Source organism: Neoarius graeffei, chromosome 6 (assembly GCF_027579695.1).
Source record: "Neoarius graeffei isolate fNeoGra1 chromosome 6, fNeoGra1.pri, whole genome shotgun sequence".
Classification (NCBI taxonomy): domain Eukaryota; kingdom Metazoa; phylum Chordata; class Actinopteri; order Siluriformes; family Ariidae; genus Neoarius; species Neoarius graeffei.
The window spans coordinates 102079975-102101630 of NC_083574.1; the positions used below are offsets into that span (position 1 = coordinate 102079975).

Below are 21656 nucleotides of genomic sequence, written 5' to 3' on the forward strand. Positions count from 1 at the left end.
TCTCACGATGCGCTGCAGAGTCTTGCAGCAGGACACGGTGCAGGCGCCGTACCACAGGGTGATGCAGCTGGTCAGAATGTTCTCAATGGTGCCTCTGTAGAATGTGTGCATGATGGGGGCCGGGACTCTTGCTCTCCTCAGTTTGCGGAGGAAGTACAGACGCTGTTGGGCTTTTTTGGCCAGTGATGCGGTGTTGTTGCTCAAGGACAGGTCTTCAGAGATGTGCACACCCAGAAACTGGGTGCTGCTCACCCTCTCCACTGCAGCACCGTCGATAGATAGTGGAGCATGCTGGGTGTGCTCCCTCCTGAAGTCCACAACAATCTCCTTCGTCTTCTCCACGTTCAGACGGAGATTGTTGTCCTTGCACCACATGGCCAAGTGGCTCACCTCACTCCTGTAGATTGTCTCATCGCCATTGCTGATGAGACCCACCACAGTCGTGTCATCCGCAAACTTAATGAAGATATTTGAGCTGGATGTTGGTGTGCAGTCGTGGGTCAGCAAAGTGAAGAGGAGGGGGCTCAGCACACATCCTTGGGGGGGCCCCCGTGTTTAGTGTGATGGTGCTGGAGGAGTTGCTGCCGACCCGTACAGTCTGTGGTCTCCCTGTCAGGAAGTCCAGCAGCCAGTTGCACAGGGAGGTGTTGAGTCCCAGCTGATCCAGTTTGTGAATGAGCTGCTGAGGAATGATTGTGTTGAATGCTGAGCTAAAGTCTATGAACAGCATTTTGACATACGAGTCTTTTGTCTCCAGGTGGGTGAGGGCTGAGTGGAGGGCAGTGGAGATGGCATCATCGGTCGAACGGTTGGATTGATATGCAAACTGGAAAGGATCCAGGGCGGGGGGGGAGGGCAGACTTGATATGCCTCATGACTAGCCGCTCGAAGCACTTCATGAGGATGGGAGTGAGTGCGACAGGGCGGTAGTCATTGAAGCAGGAGGGAGACGGCTTCTTTGGGACCAGGATGATGGTGGTGGCTTTGAGGCACGTGGGGACAACAGCCTGGCTCAACGAGATGTTGATGTCTGTAAAGACATCTGTGAGCTCCTCGGCACAGTCTCTCAGGACACGACCAGGAATGTTATCAGGACCCAGAGCTTTTCGTGCATTTGTCGTCCTAAGAGCTCTCCTCACGCTGTCTGGGGACAGCGTCAACACCTAGTCGCCGGGAGGTGGTGGGGTCTTCTGTGCCGTGGTGCTGTTGTCTGCCTCAAAGCGAGCGAAGAAGTCGTTCAACTGATTCAGCAGAGACGTGGAGTTGTCACAGGTCTGTGGCGAGGGCTTGTAGTCTGTGATGGTCTGAATCCCCCGCCACAGGTTCCTGGTGTCTCTGCTGTCGTTGAAATGGTCAGCAATGTGCCTGGAATACTGTCTCTTGGCCACCCTGATGCCTCGTGACAGATTGGCCCTAGCTGTCCTCAGGCCCACCTCGTCCCCAGCTCTGAAGGCGGCGTTCCGAGCCCACAGGAGCCTATAGACTTCCCCTGTCAGCCATGGCTTCTGATTGGCCCGAATGGAGACGGTTCTGGTGACCGTAACGTCATTCATGCACTTCCTCATGTAGGCAGTGACGGTCTCCGTGTATTCCTGGAGATCTGTGGTGTTGTTGTAGGTGGCCACCTGTCTGAACATGCTCCAGTCAGTGGTGGAAAAACAGTCCTGGAGTGCCTCTGAGGACCCCTCTGGCCACACACGTATCTGCTTTTTAGCTGGTTTGGTGACTTTAACCAGCGGCCTGTATGCTGGCATTAGCATAACAGTGGAGTGATCTGAGGCCCCAAGGTGGGGGAGGAGTAGGGCTTTGTAGGCGTCTTTATGCATGGTGTAAACATTGTCCAGAATATTGTTTCCACGTGTGGGAAAGTTGATATGTCCATAGAGTTTTGGAAATACGCTTTTGGGGTTTGCATGGTTGAAATCCCCAGCCAGGATGAGGAAAGCATCTGGGTGGGCTGTCTGCTGCTCACTGATGTGCTGATAGAGTTCATTCAGTGCTTCACTCCTGTTGTTATGGAGCACTTGCATGTGACGTCACAGCCGATCCAGATTGTGACAGACACCATCTTGTCGGTCAAACGCCATATTTCCGCCTTCTACTTCTACCTTTTCTTCTGGAAAACCCTACTATATACAATTCTACTACAACGGCTGCGGCTACAAGCTCTCCCTACCTGTGCATGTTTATGTTTTTTGTGTGTATTTTTGCGTGTTGTTCGTCTGTATCGGACTTCAACATCCACTACAACTGTATGGATTTACTGGACATTGGTTTCCAGCAGAAAATGACGTTTTGTAGCGATTTCCATCGCATGCACAACATTCCGGACGAGATAGCGAGACCAGCGGGGTCTCCGTGGATTGTTATCGGAAGCAAAGCGAAGGAGGCGGCGTCGGGAGCAGAAGCAAAAGCGAGGCTGCAGAGCCAGCCTGTTGACTAAGCTCAGAAAACAGCCACTCAAATCTCCACTGCTAAGCCTCTATCTCTCCAACGCCAGATCCATGGTAAACAAGACGTACGATTTGGAATTACAGCTGGAATTACCTTATTCTATAATCGGCTGGTCAGTGCTATACTCAATACTTAAGTGACTTACCCGTCCAATGAGGATTATTTTCTTGTTTACAAGATGACAAATCCTGAATTTCTGTAAAGATAACTGTCCAGAGATTTATAAGCACGCAGTGCTTCACCACTGAACAGCGAGGGAAAGTTAATGAGGTAATTATACACGTCTGGGTATTCCGCTGGCAGTTCAAAATCCACTGACACGGTCGTGAAAACTACGTCCAGTAAGCCATAAGGGTCACTAATCTGTAGATCGTTTATTTTAGACATATATCTAGTTATCTGTTCATTAGAAAAATGAGCCGTGTAGTCCGTCGGTTGAAATTGATCCATTCTGTACACGAGTGCAGCAATATTCAGCGGTGTTTTTTACCGACAAGATGGCGGCTGTGTACTTTCCGGTCACGTGACTGCAAGATCTCTATTGGAGCCGGGAGGGATGTATAATGCTACCAGCAGTATGGCTGTAAATTCCCTCGGCAGATAGAATGGCCGGCACTTAATCATCATAAACTCCAGCAGTGAGCAGTGTTTGCAGACTACAACAGCATCACGGCACCAGGCATCACTGATGTAAACACAGAGTCCTCCACCACGAGTCTTCCCCCCCTCGATTCGTGCTCTGTCTGACCGGTAGCATGTTAGCCGGGCTCGCTGAATGGCACAGTCCGGGACGCTGTCGTTAAGCCATGTTTCCACAAACACAAGGACACAACACCCACTCACAGACTTAAAAGATGAGTGGAGCAGGCAGACATAATCCAGCTTGTTGTCCAGCGAGCGTACGTTGGCCAGAGTGATGGTAGGGATAGCCGGCCTGTGAGGGTTAGCCGCTAGCCTAGCTCGGACACCTTCGCGTTTGCCCATCTTCTGCTTCCGCATGTTCCGCCTGTGGCGCTTCCACTGCCGGCTGGATGCAGGAGTGGGGGTCGGTGCTCGGGCAGGCCTCCGGAGCAAACCGTAGCCGCGTAGCACTTCCGCGTCCGCTGGATTTATATCCGTGAATAAAGTTCTGCGGATGTCGAGCAGAAACTCACGGGAGTATGTGCGCCTTGAAACTAATGGACGCGACAAAGATGAACAGATACACACTGTTTTAAAACACCGTTCTGTCGGGACAGAGAGGAGCCGCTGCGTGTGCGCGCGCCGCCATCCCTCTGTAATTACTGCAGCTCTGTACATCTCCCTTATTCTTGTATATTGGGACAAGCACACTCTTTCTCTCTCCATTCATTCAGCATTTTCTCATTCTCCAAGATCTTATTAAACAATCTCGTTAGGAACTCCACAGCCGTCTCACCCAAACATCTCCAAGCCTCAATCGGGATACCATCTGGTCCGACTGCTTTCCCAGTCTTCATTCTTTTCATGGCTGCCCTCACCTCATCCTTACTAACCGACTCTGCTTCCTGATTTGCTGTCTCCAACGAATCTGACCTTTTCTCTCTTGGATTCTCCTCATTTCATAAATCCTCAAAGTACTCTTTCCACCTTCTTAATACACTCTGTCAGCACATTTCCATTTCCATCTTTCATCACTCTTACCTCACTCTTAATTAAACACAACAAAAATCATAAACATGCAAAACTGTATGTCTTATATCTGAAAGTTAACAACGCCAATCACTAGACTGATAATTCAGTGTATTTTTGTGAGCTGCTGTGACTTTTCTTATTTGTAAGATAGAAGTGTAAAGGATGGAATGATGAAGTAAATGTAAATAAAATGTAAATATTATTTTGGGTAATATTAGCCTCTTTTAAAACTGTGAAAAATAACGACAGTTTTTAAACCAAGCTTTAACCGTCTGTTCAGTATTAGTGCTGACAGATGTTTACATCTGTTTATGAGTGCTGAGCCAGTGTGTGTTACTGTCAGAAAACTTGTGTTGAATTACAGGATGGTTTTCTTTAATGTACCGTCCATTGCAGGGCTCCATGCACACACACTTTTACACACTCATTCACACCTAAAGGGCAGTTTATCTTCACCAGTCCCCCCACTAGCAGGCGCCCTTGTTCTGCATTATTATAAAACTTAGTGTGTTTCATCACTGAGTTACTCACCGCAGTGTCTCCAGTTTACACTCGTGTTTCTTCAGTAGATCACAGAGCTTCTCCACTCCTGATTCTCCCAGTTCACACCCACGCAGATCCAGCTCTCTGATGTGTGATGGATTTGTACAGAGAGCTGAAGCCAAAGCAGTGCAGGATTTCTCACTGACGCTGTTCCTCAGTCTGCAGAAAGGAAACGGCATTTAGTCCATCAGGACAGAAAAAAAGAAAAGAGACCTGAGGTGAATTTTTTTTTTTTTAATTCTGATTTCCTTTTATCCAAGTGTTCTCATGTACTGTACAGTAAGGGAGTATTGTTCAGTGGTTACATTGCCCCCCAGAAAACAAACACACACACACACACACACACACACACACACACACACACACACACACACTTATTGAAGCTGCATGCTGCCTTTTTCTGACTTATTTGGACCTTATGCCAATCACTAGACTGATAATTCAGTGTATTTTGTGAGTGTTACGGGTCCCAAAAAATGACACTGTGGTCTGGAGTAACATATTTAATGAAATATCATCTGTTGGGAATACACAAAGATGCAGCAGGTCAGATAGCGCTCTCATTCACGGACATTCATTCACTGGCAACACTTCGTTCTGATGTCAGCTCTTTCATATTGGATTCCATACTAACTGTAAATAATAACATAGGTGTTACTTAACATACAACTGATCATATGCCACGTTCTGGTCCCTTACAATAGACAAAATACTGTGTGTGCATTCACTCTCTATGGACATGTATTCCATTAAAAGGAAGTATTTCACCAGTAACCAAATTCAACATCTTACATCAACAATAACAGTCTGCATTTCAATCAATAATCATGTCTCTCTCTACATAGTAAACATGCAGATCAGTCTTAGTGTCTACTGGGAGAAGATCTAGTGTGTGGGTGGGTGGGTGCGGAGTGAGTGAGTGTGTGTGTGTGTGTGTGAGAGAGAGAGAGAGAGAGAGAGAGAGAGAGAGTGTGTGCGCGCGCGCGCGGAGTGTGTGTGTGTTCCTGTGCCTGCACGCGCATTTGTAACGTTCCCACCACGGAACAGCATGTGTCTCGCTTATATTCTTGCCATTCAATTTACATTTCTCACTCAACAGGGAATAACAATAAAATAGATACAGAAATAGTGTGACACACAACACTTTAAAGAACAATCGTGTCTTGGTATATCCTTCCCTCAGCAACCACATACAGACCAGTTCCCTCTACTGTAATGCTTAAATGCTAAGAGTTAGCAATCGCGATTAGCATTAGGCTAGCTAACGTTCGTTCATTCGGGCTGAGGGAAACACAGAACCAAACCCAACTACCTGCACTATTCATTACTAGCATGTTTAGGCTACGGTAAACATATTCATTACCAGCACATTTCACAGTAAACCTCATACATTACATATCCATCTCCAAACTGCATTCCTCATTTAGCTGACAGGTGATTTTGTACCAAACACTCAGCGGCTTCACTGGTGACCGTTAACTGGCCGCCCTCGCTGCACCACAAACAACTGACAGGAAAACTCATTGCTAATCCCATTACAACCATTACACAGGCCGCTATCTGCGCTCCTATAAGTGTTACTGTTTACAGAATTATGTTTTGAGTGTATTTACCTGTTGGGAATACACAAAGATGCAGCAGGTCAGATAGCGCTCTCACTCACGGACATTCATTCATTGGCAACACTTCGTTCTGATGGCAGCTCTTTGCAAGCTTCCTATGTGTATTCCTATGTGAGAGCGCCATCTGCTGGTGAATTTATTCTCAGCAGGAGTGAATTAGATCACTGAAATTTCTATAAAGTGGCAGTTCTATAATATAAATGACATGTGTTCAGTCTTTTCTCTAAATTAAGTCTTTTTCCTATCTGTCAAATCACACTCTGCCACATGAGCTGCTGTGACTTTTCTTATTTGTAAGATAGAAGTGTAAAGGATGGAATGATGACGTAAATGTAAATAAATGTAAATATTATTTTGGGTAATATTAGCCTCTTTTGGGCGGCACGGTGGTGTAGTGGTTAGCGCTGTCGCCTCACAGCAAGAAAGTCCGGGTTCGAGCCCCGTGGCCAGCGAGGGTCTTTCTGTGCGGAGTTTGCATGTTCTTCCCGTGTCCGCGTGGGTTTCCTCCGGGTGCTCCAGTTTCCCCCACATTCCAAAGACATGCAGGTTAGGTTAAAGGTCCCATGGCATGAAATTTTCACTTTCTGAGGTTTTTTAACGTTAAAATGAGTTCCTCTGACCTTCTTAAGTCACCCCAGCGGCTAGAAATTTCATAATGTGTAAACCAAACTATGCCCAACATTTGAGAATGGCACGTCAAAACGGCGCGTTGATAAGCTCTTCCCTTTACTACGTCAGCAAGGGAGATGATCCCCATGCCCCCTCGCTGGATTCCCACCCACTGTATGGATTGCCCGCCCAGTTCTAGTGAGGAGACCATAGAGGACACAACAACATGGCATCATCTAAGCGAGCGAAACATGGAAATTGCGCTGTACATGGATGTGACAACACAGAAAAGAGTCTGTTTTTACTGCCGACGGGAGAACCCCTGAAGACGCAGTGGCTTAATTTTATTTACTTCAATAATACGCCGTCGAGTCTACCTAAGACGGTGTATGTTTGTCGGAAGCATCTTCCTGAGGAATGTTTCCACAACTTGGGACAGTACAGGGCAGGTTTTGCACATCAACTGTCACTGAAGCCTGGGTCTGTACCAAGCATCCCTGCCGCATCAGCCACAAACACCGAACAAGTAAGTGTATAACTGTTAAGTCATTTTGCCGTGTTTTAAAATCGGTGCGTTTGCAATGGCTACATTAGCTGTGCAACTAACCGCTTCCTGCAGTTAGCCAGGTACTCTGTGCTACCTCTGTTATAATAGCCAATCAAAACAGTTTTTACAAAGACACCCACATTCTTTTTTTTAAGTCACTCGTTCATTTTATTTGTTTGTTCAGTAAAAACCCAAACATTTGAATTTATTTTATTTCCTCGCGTCGCACCTTAATGACGTCAGCGCGCGGTATTTTTCCCTGATTCTGGGCCGGGGTGTCGTGAGTGGCAGAGCAGCTCCATCGCTGCGATCCATTGAAAGTCAGCCCTAGATCCAATCTTTTGTCGGGAGCCGAGGTTGCGCGGGCGGCCCTCCAGCGGCACCGGCTGCCCGTGGAGGCAGCGGTTCTCCCAGGGGCGAGTTGGGGGGAGGAAACGGCAAAGTCCCCACTCCTACATGGTAAAACTGCTCAGTTTTACCATGGGCCTCAGGCTGAAAAAAACCCGACAAAGTCCCAGTTTTACCATGGGCTCGAGTTGTACCATTTTTTTTAGACAGGGCAGACGGACCAGGGCATTCGCCTGCCTGGCCGTGCCCGACGAGGAGCGCTCTCGGCCGGCTTGGGAGGCAGACGGCAGCCCCTCCCCCCATGGCACGCCCCCACCCTCTACACTTCCCCGCCTCCATGCTTCTCATTAGCAAAACGACGCACTGGGAAAAGCACTGAAATGGGGCTTTCTTCCAGGAGGCTATTGAGGTATTTCACTCACGTGACCAAGTCATGTGACACTGCCATTTTGGACGGCACGGCTCGAATCAGTTTGAATCAAAACATGCAAGCCAAGCTCGGACAGTACATGTGACCTGGTTTGTAATGTAAATAAATATGTAATGTAACTTGTTGTGAGTTATATCTTTAGGAGATATACAAAAATCATACCGATAATCAACAGTTTTTGCAGTTTTTGACAAAGTAGCATAAATCGATGGACTCTGCTGTCGATTACCGCTATGGTAGCATTTTTCAGTAGAACACCACAAATCATCAGAACACCGTCCATTGCAGGGCTCCATGCACACACACTTTTACACACTCATTCACTGTCTGTGCAATACTTTTATAATGTGCAATACCTCACTCCATAATGTGCAACGCAACACATTCACCTCAGGACTGTGCACCTTACCTTGCAATACTTCATAATGTGTAATATTTTATTTTATAATGTGACTCTCTCGTTCTAAATTGACCGTAGGTGTGAATGTGAGTGTGAATGGTTGTCTGTGTCTATGTATCAGCCCTGTGATGACCTGGCGACTTGTCCAGGGTGTACCCCGCCTTTCGCCCGTAGTTAGCTGGGATAGGCTTCAGCTTGCCTGCGACCCTGTAGAACAGGATAAAGCGGCTACAGATAATGAGAGGAGATGAGTTGAAACTCTCTCATGCAATAATTTATAATGTGACTCTCTCTGTGCAATACTTTATATGTGCAATACCTCACTCCATAATGTGTAACACAGCACATACACCTCAGGACTGTGCACCTTACCCTCTTACACCCCCCCCCCCCCCCTTTTTTTCCCTTCCTCTCTCTCCCTACACGCTGTTTGCACTGTTATTGGAGATGCTTTAATCTCATTGTACATGTGTATAGTGACAATAAAGGCATTCTATTCTATTCTAAAGGGCAGTTTATCTTCACCAGTCCCCCCCACTAGCAGGGGCCCTTGTTCTGCATTATTATAAAACTTAGTGTGTTTCATCACTGAGTTACTCACCGCAGTGTCTCCAGTTTACACTCGTGTTTCTTCAGTAGATCACAGAGCTTCTCCACTCCTGACTCTCCCAGTTTACACTCACTCAGATCCAGCTCTCTGATGTGTGATGGATTTGTACAGAGAGCTGAAGTCAAAGCAGTGCAGGATTTCTCACTGACGCTGTTCCACAGTCTGCAGAAAGGAAACGGCATTTAGTCCATCAGGACAGAAAAAAAGAAAGAGACCTGAGTTGAAAATTGTTAATACATTTTAAAAATTCTGATTTCCTTTTATCCAAGTGTTCTCATGTACAGTAAGGGAGTATTGTTCAGTGGTTACATTGCCCCCCAGAAACACACACACACACACACACACACACACACACACACACACACACACATTGTGCTGCCTTTTGTGAACTTATTTGGACCTTATGCCTGTTACATGACAATAAGACCCTCTTCAAAAGTTTTATTGATATGTTTTAATGGCAACCTCCATCTTCCTCCCCTCGAACGACCACATCCACTTCCGCTCCTTTCACAATACGAGTTTCACCTTTGTCATTCAGTGTAAGGAAACATATGTGAACATGTACAGCTTTAGCAAATTAAATACAACAAAAATCATAAACATGCAAAACATACACTACCGTTCAAAAGTTTGGGGTCACCCAGACAATTTTGTGTTTTCCATGAAAAGTCACACTTTTATTTACCATCATAAGTTGTAAAATGAATAGAAAATATAGTCCAGACATTTTTCTGGCCATTTTGAGCATTTAATCGACCCCACAAATGTGATGCTCCAGAAACTCAATCTGCTCAAAGGAAGGTCAGTTTTATAGCTTCTCTAAAGAGCTAAACTGTTTTCAGCTGTGCTAACATGATTGTACAAAGGTTTTCTAATCATCCATTAGCCTTCTGAGGCAATGAGCAAACACATTGTACCATTAGAACACTGGAGTGATAGTTGCTGGAAATGGGCCTCTATACACCAGGGGCGATTTCTCAGAGACAACAAGGGAAGCCGAGCTTCCCCTAAAATTCTCTCCCCAAACTGCGGCATCTATGACGTTGAATTCTCATTAAAACAATAACTTGCATAACATAATATATGCCCAAGATTGTATTTACATTCATAACTATCCTGTAACTTATTTGAGTGATGTCTGATGAACTTGCAGTTCGCTACGAGAATCACCTTTGCTGTCAGGCTGTAACCAGCATTGCCAGATGCTGCTGACGTTTTCCAGCCAAAATATGTTCAAAACCCGCCAAAATGCACTTAAAACCGCCCAATCTGGCAACACTGGCTGTCACCTTTCTTATTTCAATGGGCTCTATGGACTGGCAGCCGGGTATCCGTTGCAGTCTATGAGACGGCTCTGAACAGCCAATTTCGGCTAGTTGTTATTGGTTAAAATCGACAAAATCGTCACTTCCAGGGAAGCCAGGCTTCTCTGGGACTAACGAGACAGTGGGGGGGCAAGAAGCCGGGCTGATGAAGGATTATTGGAGGTAGTGTTTGAAAGACATGAGGAGGGCGGGCTCTGTACTTCGGCGTCGGCGAGGAACACGGAAGCATGATCAGTCCCTAGCGGATGTCGAGAAAGTGTAGTCGTGTGCCAAAGTGCTGTCGAATTTCTTTTCATATAAACATTTCTTCTCATTGATGTCTCTGTACATTACTCTGTAAATAAATGTAAATATTACTCATTGTGCTCCGTTAACTTTCATCCATTCTATCAGTTTGATAATTTGTGAATTCACTCGTTTATTTCATTTGTAGTTCAATCTGGTTGTAGGCTAGCTTGAGCCTTATTGGGATCTGCAGTGCTAGCTGCTAACAGAAATTGGTGAAGTCTCTGGAAAGCACAACCAGCTGGTATGACAGGGTCACAGACCATTTTCTGGAAAAGGAGCGGAGGGCAGAATTTGTGTATAAATAGTGTGCATCATATAATGTTCATGAATCTGAAGTGTGTATATTGTTCAGTAATGTTAAGAGAATGGTGGGCTTTGTGTTATAGGTTATACCTGGGTATAATATTCAAGGTTCTGTGTGTTGCATAGCCTACCTGGTTATGAATTTCCAGACTGTGTTGCAGAAGATGTTCAAGGATGTGTTGCACAGCTGGGTGTTGTGTTAAAGACTCTGTGTTGCATATCAGGGTATGATGTTCAAGGCTCTTCGTTGAATAGCCAGTGATTTTTGGATGTTTGATATTTTTGATTAAGGATATGAGGCACTAGCCTGGCAAGCCAGACTATAACATGAAATGTACAAGCAAAAATACTTTCTGCCACTAGGTAGGGTTGTCTAGTTCACTATGCTAATGGGGCACACCTTTCTATGCTTTGATATCCGGCCTACAGGTTTTACGATGAATGCGTAAAATGGGCTTCCCCTGTTTTAAAAACCAGCAGCCGCCACTGCTATACACCTATGTAGATATTGCACCAAAACCAGACATTTGCAGCTAGAATAGTCATTTACCACATTAGCAATGTATAGAGTGTATTTCTGATTAGTTTAAAGTGATCTTCATTGAAAAGAACAGTGCTTTTCTTTCAAAAATAAGGACATTTCAAAGTGACCCCAAACTTTTGAACGGTAGTGTATGACATATCTGAAAGTTAACAACGCCAATCACTAGACTGATAATTCAGTGTATTTTTGTGAGCTGCTGTGACTTTTTTTTATTTGTAAGATAGAAGTGTAACGGATGGCAGGGGCATCACTAGGAATTAAGCTTTACAGGGGCACTGCACAATGCACCTTAACGTTCCTGTCCCCAACCTACGCAAAGTGGATAATTATCATGCTCTCGTGGATGAAGTTATGCGAGGAATAGGTCAACGAGATGGAAAAGACATCCCAGTCCCCAAAAAAATTTATTGTTGGCATTTAGGCTTTTAATGCATGCTGATGCTAAACGTGTCACCTCAACTCTCACGATTCACGAACTTAGCTGGTTAGTTATGACTGACTAGCACATAGCCTACAACCTTAATCTGACCTCTCTCACCCTTCTCCTCATCTGTCACTGTTTCCCTGCCCCTGTCTCTGCTTCATGAGAAGAATTGTCTGATATCCATCTGGAAAAGTCATTTAATATCGTTTAATTCAATGTAGTTTAATGGGTTTGTTAGAATATGGTTTGCTTAGTTTTGTTGCAAAAACTTCGCGCTACCTTAACTCTTCCAGAGCCCATTCTCTGACTCATCCAAAGAGTAGACTCATCTCTCCAGTAGGCTAAATGGACTCATGGCACGCCGCATGCACGCTATGTTTACAGTGAGAATCTCCCAGACCAATCAGAAAATTAGTTAGAAAGAAGAGGTGATAGAAGTTTGAAACACACTCTGTCCTACAACTTACAGTAGATAAATGATCTGCCAAAGAAACTAGTTTGTTACGAAAATCTTTCAACATTTTCTTACTGGGGCACAGCTGATTTTTACTGGGGCACGTACCCCAGTAAAAAAGGCCTAGTGACACCCCTAAAGGATGGAATGATGAAGTAAATGAAAATAAAATGTAAATATTATTTTGGTTAATATTAGCCTCTTTTAAAACTGTTAAAAATAATGACAGTTTTTAAACTAAGTTTTCACCGTCTGTTCAGTATTAGTGCTGACAGATGTTTACAGCTGTTTACATCTGTTTACTAGTGCTGAGCCAGTGTGTGTTACTGTCAGAAAACTTCTGTTGAATTACAGAATGGTTTTCTTTAATGTACCGTTGTTCTATCAAACTGTGCTACCTATCGAGATGTGCTACCCTGCGTCTTTGCGCAGGCCCATTTTTTTGAGCTCCGTTTCCACGCCCATCATTTCATGCTACCTTGCAGGAGTGACTTTGCTGGAATCTGAAATGTATATTTCAGAATATGAGAATAGAGTATCAAAACATGCTCCCCATGCTCTGACAGCGCCCTTGGAGGGACTGGAGGTGTAAAATAGAATGTGTATCTACTGGGAGCATTATTTGATGGAGAATATTGGTAGATCAAAATGTGCTATTTTAAAAACGTCAATCAAAACATGCAAGCCAAGCTTGGACAGTACACGTGACCTGGTTTGTAATGTAAATAAATATGTAACGTAACTTGTTGTGAGTTATATCTTTAGGAGATATACAAAAATCATACCGATAATCAACGGGAGCAGTTTTTGACAAAGTAGCATAAATCGATGGACTCTGCTGTCGATTAGCGCTACGGTAGCATTTTTCAGTAGAACACGACAAACCATCAGAACACCGTCCATTGCAGGGCTCCATGCACACACACTTTTACACACTCATTCACACCTAAAGGGCAGTTTATCTTCACCAGTCCCCCCACTAGCAGGCGCCCTTGTTCTGCATTATTATAAAACTTAGTGTGTTTCATCACTGAGTTACTCACCGCAGTGTCTCCAGTTTACACTCGTGTTTCTTCAGTAGATCACAGAGCTTCTCCACTCCTGAGTCTCCCAGTTTACACTCACTCAGATCCAGCTCTCTGATGTGTGATGGATTTGTACAGAGAGCTGAAGCCAAAGCAGTGCAGGATTTCTCACTGACGCTGTTCCTCAGTCTGCAGAGGGAGACAGAGAAAAGATATTTAGTCCTTTATTAGAGTGAACTCAACACTGTTACAGTATTAAGGTCAATAACTAAAGAATAAACCACTGTGTGTGTGTGTGTGTGTGTGTGTGTGTGTGTGTGTGTGTGTGTGTGTCTGAGAGAGAGAGAGAGAGAGAGAGAGACAGGGTGGTGTGATGAAGTGGAGTTACTGTTCTCACCCTGAAGTTGATTATTTTTCTATAACAGCACATCTTGGAGTGTTATTCTTCTCATACCACAGCAATTTGCCAAAAAAAAAAAAATCAATTTGTAGTTACATTAAATGTTGCGGAACATCAATGAAAGAAGTTAGTTAGCCAATATTATTATTATTATTATTATTATTATTATTCTACATGCACACTCTTCTAGTTTTTCAATGTCGGTTCGTGTGGTTTTCTCTTGTAAACAGAGGGGAAGCATCAGGGCCTTCCAGGCGTTCAGAGAAGCCCAAACATATCAGCATTTCAAATGTTATATTTCATTTCTTTCATTCTTTAATTGCATTCTTGAAGGCCAACGCGAATTTAACCATGAATCAGCGCCGTCAGCGCAGCAGTGAAGTCACCTTCCAGCCGGTGTAGCATTCATCAGTAGTGTTAGCGAAAGCTAATAAAGCAGTCAGTGCTATCGAGAGCAAGTAGCACAGGCTAACGACCGAGAAACTAAGATTTCTGTCTCCAGACTCTTCTTCCACACTGCACGCTCACTACAGTATTTTTCACTCAGACTTAAGGATTTATTCCCCTGTGGGATTTACTGAGTTAAAATCAACATCGACAGCTTCACACAACAGAGCGACCTGGCAGCCTGACGCTAATCCCTTACAGAATCCTTTACCCTGTTGCTGTTTTGGTGTCTGAAGTCCCAGCTCTAATAGTAACGGTTCACCACTGCTTGTAAACATGCGTGAAGAATATCTAATGAAGTTTTGGGAGCCTTTCAGTTGTTCAACATGTCTTTAGTTTCAGTTTATTTATTTATTTAGTGCTTAATTATAGCACAGCTAATCCTAGCACTGGATTAGCCGAATCTTTCTCTTTCCCAGCGAACAAAGAAATAGTTCTGTGCAGCAGAAACCTCCCTCATTGGATATTCACATCAGCTCTGATGTGTGACGTCACGTTGTCTTGATAAATGAAATAGTAGTCTGTTAAATTCATGTGATTCACATTTAGTAGTTACAACTGACCTGTTTATTCTTATTTTTTCTGAAAAATAATGTAAATATATAAAATCTGTAAAATGTTTAAAATAATTGAGTCAGTTGTGTATAATTAGGAGTTGAGGTGAAATGTGGCTGTAGTGCTGTGGCCTACTATAAAAGCCGTGTGACATAATTAGTGAATATCTACAAAACTGAGCTGTAAGAAATGGAATATTTAAGCCTGGGCTTCAATGAAAACAGCGTTTTCTCGAAGAGGCAGGGACTCGGCAGGTTGTAAGGTGAGTACAATTCACTGTCAGCGGCTTTCCAATCAGCACAGGCACGGTCCGCATGGATACAGTCGCTTCTGGCTGTAAAAACAGCAACTGAGTGAAAACAGAAAATAGAGATCGATGTGTTTATAGTTGTTTCTTACGTAAGTTTCTGCAGTCTGTAATGTGGATCCTGCAGCAGAGCCGAGAGCTGATCCACTCTGTCGTCTGTTAACTTTCTGTAGCTCAGATCCAGCTCCGTGTGCAGTAAGGGGTTTTTACTGAACATTCGAGTAAGAAGGTTGTAGGCTTCCTCTGCTTCAGCACTTTTCAACAACCTGTAGGGATTTGAAGAGAGAGGTTCTTTTCACAGTATTTATTTATTTATTTATTTGTTTGTTTGTTTGTTTATTTAATATGATGTTTGCTTCTAGAAGAATCACCTGAGTGTCAGTTTGTTAGTTTTGCAGTCAGTAAGTTGTTGGACTCCTGATGCTCCAGGGTCGTTCCCTCTGAGATCCAGCTCTCTCAGGTGTGATGATGGGTTTAGTCTCAGAGCTTCAGCCAGAGCAGTGTATCCTTCCTCTGTTATACTGCAGTCTGAAAGTCTACACAAAAACACACAACTCTCTGATTTTATGTCCAAAATAAATTAATGAAGATGTGATATTGTATACAAATTGAGAATTTAATCTTTTTTCTTGTTAATTTATTAACTCTAGATTGTCAATTCAATTTCAATTCAATTAAATTCAAAACACTTTATTTGTCCCCGCAGGGCAATTAAAAGAGCATCAAGAGCAGCATTAGGGCAGTCGAACATCAGACAACATAAAAAAAAACACAAATTAGAATACTCTACAGCTGTCAGTTCTGTGTGCATTCAGTCTGACGAGGGGCTGGACAATGATGTTGGGACAGGGAAGGGTCAGTGTTCAGGAGTCGGACTGCTGTGGGAACAAAGGTGGACCTCCTCCTTTGTGTCCTGCAGCGTGGACAGCGCAGCCTGCGTCCTGATGGAAGCCACTCCAACACTGAGTGTAGTGTGTGTGAGGGGTCATGTAGGATCCTGTGGGCGGTGCGGATGGTTTGCTGGTCACAAAAAGCAGACAGAGCTCAAACAGGGAGTCCAATGATTTTGGAACAGACTTTGGTGATAGTGAGTAGTCTTGACCGGTCTTGTAGGCTGATGGAGTGAAACCATGAGATGAATGAAAATGTTAATACACTCAATGAAAGAGTGGTAGAAAGTCAGGAGAATGTCTTTATTCACTCCAAATGATCTCAGCTTCCTCAGCAAATATTGTCTCTGGTGGCACTTCTTGAGGATCTCCTCAGTATTGGAGGAAAACCTCAGAAGACTGTCAAATATTGTGCCCAAATACTTATATTCCTCCACCAGCTCCACCGGCTCCCCCCGGATGGTGGTCGTGTGAGCCTCTGCCAGTTGTCTCTGCTTGATGGAGAATGTCACAATCAACTCTTTGGTCTTATTAGAGTTCAACTGGAGACCGGCTCCCTCACACCAGGAGATGAAGTCCTGAAGTACAGAGCCATGGTGTGGGTTAGAGGCGGAAAGCAGAGAGAGCAGGACTGTGTCGTCCGCAAATTTCACCAGATGACAGTCTGGCTGAGTGGACCTGCAATCATCGGTGTAGAGGATGTAAAGCAGGAGCGATAGGACACAGCCCTGTGGGGAGCCAGTGGAGGTGTGGAGGATGTCAGAGTAGGATCCGTTAACAAACACCCTCTGTGGCCGGTTGGTAAGGAAGTCAATAAGTCCATTAAGTCAGTGTCACTTAATGGATTGTGTACAAATTACTGGGTTGTCATTAAAAACTGATATTATAATAATTCAGTGCTTGACTGAGCACGACTTCAAAAGTAAAAGAAATAGTGTTGAAGGATAAAAGCATTTCATGACACTTTGTCATGTTTTTAAGAAATTACATTGACATACTTGAGTGTTTCCAGGAGGCAGTGTGAATTCTGTAGGAGGTTCGAGATGTGCTTTATTCCTGAGTCTCCTGCTTTATTCCCGCTCAGATCCAGCTCTCTGAGCTGTGAGGGATTTTCTTCCAGAGCTGCAGCCAAAGCAGCACAGCCTTCAGCTGCTACACTGCAGTTACACAGTCTGCAGAAGGAAAGAAGGAGCACAATGAACAGATCGCATCTCATTTGTTCAATAAGAACACAATATTTTCATTCTTTTCTTTAACAGTTACCTTAGAATTACAACAATTAGACGTTTACATTGGAATAGAACTTTTACACACTTAAACACCTTTTAGTTAAATATAATAAAACTAATAAACTATTTTTTAATCAAAACATGCTGTTTAATTATATTGTGTTCTAGTTTAGTTATTTTTTTCCTGATCTCTTTGCCAGACTTGGACACAGAGAATATGGAGACTCAGAAATGTATTAACAGCATTAAAGTCTGTAGAACATGTACTGCTTTTTTAATGACACATAATTCTGCAGTCGTTTAAACTCAGAGATTAAAATACTGAATTGATGATTCACTGAAGGATTAGACATCATTTCAGATGTTCCTTCACCTCAGTGTTCTGAGTGGAGACTGTGGATTCTTCAGTCCAGCAGAAAGCTGAGTGACTCCTGGATCCTGCAGACTGTTGTTGCTCAGGTCCAGCTCTCTCACACTGCAGGACTTTAATTTGAGAACGCTGGCTAAAGCTGAACAGCTCTCCACAGTCAGATTACTTTTATTCAGCCTAGATATGAAATATGATGTAGACAGAGCTTTATACTCAATCTTAATACAACCCCGATTCCAAAAGAGTTGGGACAAAAGTACAAATTGTAAATAAAAACGGAATGCAATGATGTGGAAGTTTCAAAATTCCATATTTTATTCAGAATAGAACATAGATGGCATATCAAATGTTTAAACTGAGAAATGTATCATTTAAATAGAAAAATTAGGTGATTTTAAATTTCATGACAACAACACATCTCAAAAAAGTTGGGACAAGGCCATGTTTCCCACTGTGAGACATCCCCTTTTCTCTTAACAACAGTCTGTAAACATCTGGGGACTGAGGAGACAAGTTGCTCAAGTTTAGGGATAGGAATGTTAACCCATTCTTGTCTAATGTAGGATTCTAGTTACTCAACTGTCTTAGGTTTTTTTTTGTCGTATCTTCCGTTTTATGATGCGCCAAATGTTTTCTGTGGGTGAAAGATCTGGACTGCAGGCTGGCCAGTTCAGTACCCGGACCCTTCTTCTACGCAGCCATAATGCTGTAATTGATGCAGTATGTGGTTTGGCAATGTCATGTTGGAAAATGCAAGGTCTTCCCTGAAAGAGACATCGTCTGGATGGGAGCATATGTTGCTCTAGAACCTGGATATACCTTTCAGCATTGATGGTGTCTTTCCAGATGTGTAAGCTGCCCATGCCACACGCACTAATGCAACCCCATACCATCAGAGATGCAGGCTTCTGAACTGAGCGCTGATAACAACTTGGGTCGTCCTTCTCCTCTTTAGTCCGAATGACACGACGTCCCTGATTTCCATAAAGAACTTCAAAATTTGATTCGTCTGACCACAGAACAGTTTTCCACTTTGCCACAGTCCATTTTAAATGAGCCTTGGCCCAGAGAAGACGTCTGCGCTTCTGGATCATGTTTAGATATGGCTTCTTCTTTGAACTACAGAGTTTTAGCTGGCAACGGCGGATGGCACGGTGAATTGTGTTCACAGATAATGTTCTCTGGAAATATTCCTGAGCCCATTTTGTGATTTCCAATACAGAAGCATGCCTGTATGTGATGCAGTGCCGTCTAAGGGCCCGAAGATCACGGGCACCCAGTATGGTTTTCCGGCCTTGACCCTTATGCACAGAGATTCTTCCAGATTCTCTGAATCTTTTGATGATATTATGCACTGTAGATGATATGTTCAAACTCTGCAATTTTACACTGTCGAACTCCTTTCTGATATTGCTCCACTATTTGTCGGCGCAGAATTAGGGGGATTGGTGATCCTCTTCCCATCTTTACTTCTGAGAGTCGCTGCCACTCCAAGATGCTCTTTTTATACCCAGTCATGTTAATGACCTATTGCCAGTTGACCTAATGAGTTGCAATTTGGTCCTCCAGCTGTTCCTTTTCTGTACCTTTAACTTTTCCAGCCTCTTAGTGCCCCTGTCCTAACTTTTTTGAGATGTGTTGCTGTCATGAAATTTCAAATGAGCCAATATTTGGCATGAAATTTCAAAATGTCTCACTTTCGACATTTGATATGTTGTCTATGTTCTATTGTGAATACAATATCAGTTTTTGAGATTTGTAAATTATTGCATTCCGTTTTTATTTACAATTTGTGCTTTGTCCCAACTTTTTTGGAATCGGGGTTGTACTTCATTGTGCAGATATTATGGAAAACACAAGACATTTTATTTTCATGTGCACTGAAGTCCATATTCTGGGTTCATCTGGGTCATAAGGGGTCATTAGAGGTTATTTTTAACATCATTCTATTCATTTATTCCTCTTTTAATGTGTCTTGTCTGTTATGTCTCAGTGGTTAAATCAAGTGATTTATTTGAAAAGGTCAAACGTGTTGATCATTTCTACTCTTCTGTTCCTTTCTAGTTTCAGGAGCTTAACACTTTCCAGTGATGGAACAGAACCCAGGTGTTTCTAGAAGGACTATGAGGTTTCTTTGGAGAAACACAGGATATTATGTTATGTCAGCACTTATAGAAAACAAAAAACAAATCTATAATTAAAAATATATTTGTGCATACTTGGGTCATCCTTAATGGCAGGTCCCACTAGAAAACATTCTGTGAGTAAAACTCAGCTGACAGTGATGCATAAATAAAAATACTTACCGAATTTTCTGAAATTTACAGTGAGAGTCTTCCAGTAGAGCTGAGAGCTTCTTCACCCCTGAGTCTCCTGGTTCCTTCATGCTCAGATCCAGCTCTTTTAGGAGTAAAGGGTTTTCATCTAAAACTGAATTTAGCCAAGTACAGGCCTCTTGTGCAGCAGGACGTTTCAACAAACTGCAAAAAGTAAAATGTTTTTGTACTTGGTGTTTCCAGAATAATAGACCCACATTAACCAGAACAGTGTGGCTGCTTTTGCTTATTTCCTGATGACTTCTCTTTAAATTTAAATGATAGTGTCCAATGTCTGTAACACACTGGGAAAAAATTAGGACCAGTCGAATAAACCATAAATTACAGTCAATTATCAACTTTATCCATTTTTTTCAAAGAAACTATCAAAGTTTTTGTACAGCATTCCTTTATGTTTAATACTTATATAATTGTGTTAGTTTATAGAAGAATCACCTCAGTGTTGTTAGTTTACAGTCTGGATCCTGGAGTAAATCAGTGAGCAGCTTCACTCCTGATGCTCCAGGGTCGTTCCCTCTGAGATCCAGCTCTATCAGGTGGGATGATGGGTTTAGTCTCAGAGCTTCAGCCAGAGCAGTGTATCCTTCCTCTGTTATACTGCAGTCTGAAAGTCTGTGTAAAATGTTGCCAAAGAGGATCGAGAATAAAAAGGGTGAACATCTTAGAAAACAATATAGAATTAAGAAGCTATTTGGCACACTGGAAAACATGGCACTTCTATTCATAATATTATATTAAACACAATACTGAAGACATCAAAATTATGAAATAACAAATGGAACATATGTTGAAAATAAAAAGTGTTAAAAAACAAAAAGTGTGATATTTTAGATTCTTTAAAGTAGCCACCATTTACCTTGATGCTTTGCACACTATTCGCATTATCTTAACCACCTTCATGAGGTAGTCACCTGGAATGATAATCACCTCGAGTGATGTGGCAAAATGGCAGCCAATCGCTTTGTCACCATACTACTACAACATCGACCTCAGTCGGGCATACAGTGGTGCCTGAAAGTTTGTGAACCCTTTACAATTTTCTATATTGCTGCATAAATATGACCTAAAACATCATCAGATTTTCACACAAGTCCTAAAAGTAGATAAAGAGAACCCAGTTAAACAAATGAGACAAAAATATTATACTTGGTCATTTATTTATTGAGGAAAATGATCCAATATTACATATCTGTGAGTGGCAAAAGTATGTGAACCTTTGCTTTCAGTATCTGGTGTGACCCCCTTGTGCAGCAATAACTGCAACTAAATGTTTCCGGTAACTGTTGATCAGTCCTGCACACCGGCTTGGAAGAATTTTAGCCCATTCCTCCATACAGAACAGCTTCAACTCTAGGATGTTGTTGGGTTTCTTCACATGAACTGCTCGCTTCAGGTCCTTCCACAACATTTCGATTGGATTAAGGTCAGGACTTTGACTTGGCCATTCCAAAACATTAACTTTATTCTTCTTTAACCATTCTTTGGTAGAACGACTTGTGTGCTTAGGGTCGTTGTCTTGCTGCATGAACCACCTTCTCTT

General features: G+C 43.1%; 1 protein-coding gene across 1 annotated transcript in view; it reads right to left on the minus strand.

The window, feature by feature from the left end:
* The window catches only part of LOC132888473 (protein NLRC5-like), a 374479-nt gene that overhangs the window by 330686 nt on the left and 22137 nt on the right, over positions 1-21656 (minus strand). The window contains 2 exon segments of the mRNA XM_060924519.1: positions 17180-17353; positions 17784-17957. Coding sequence (XP_060780502.1) covers positions 17180-17353; positions 17784-17957 — 348 coding nt within the window.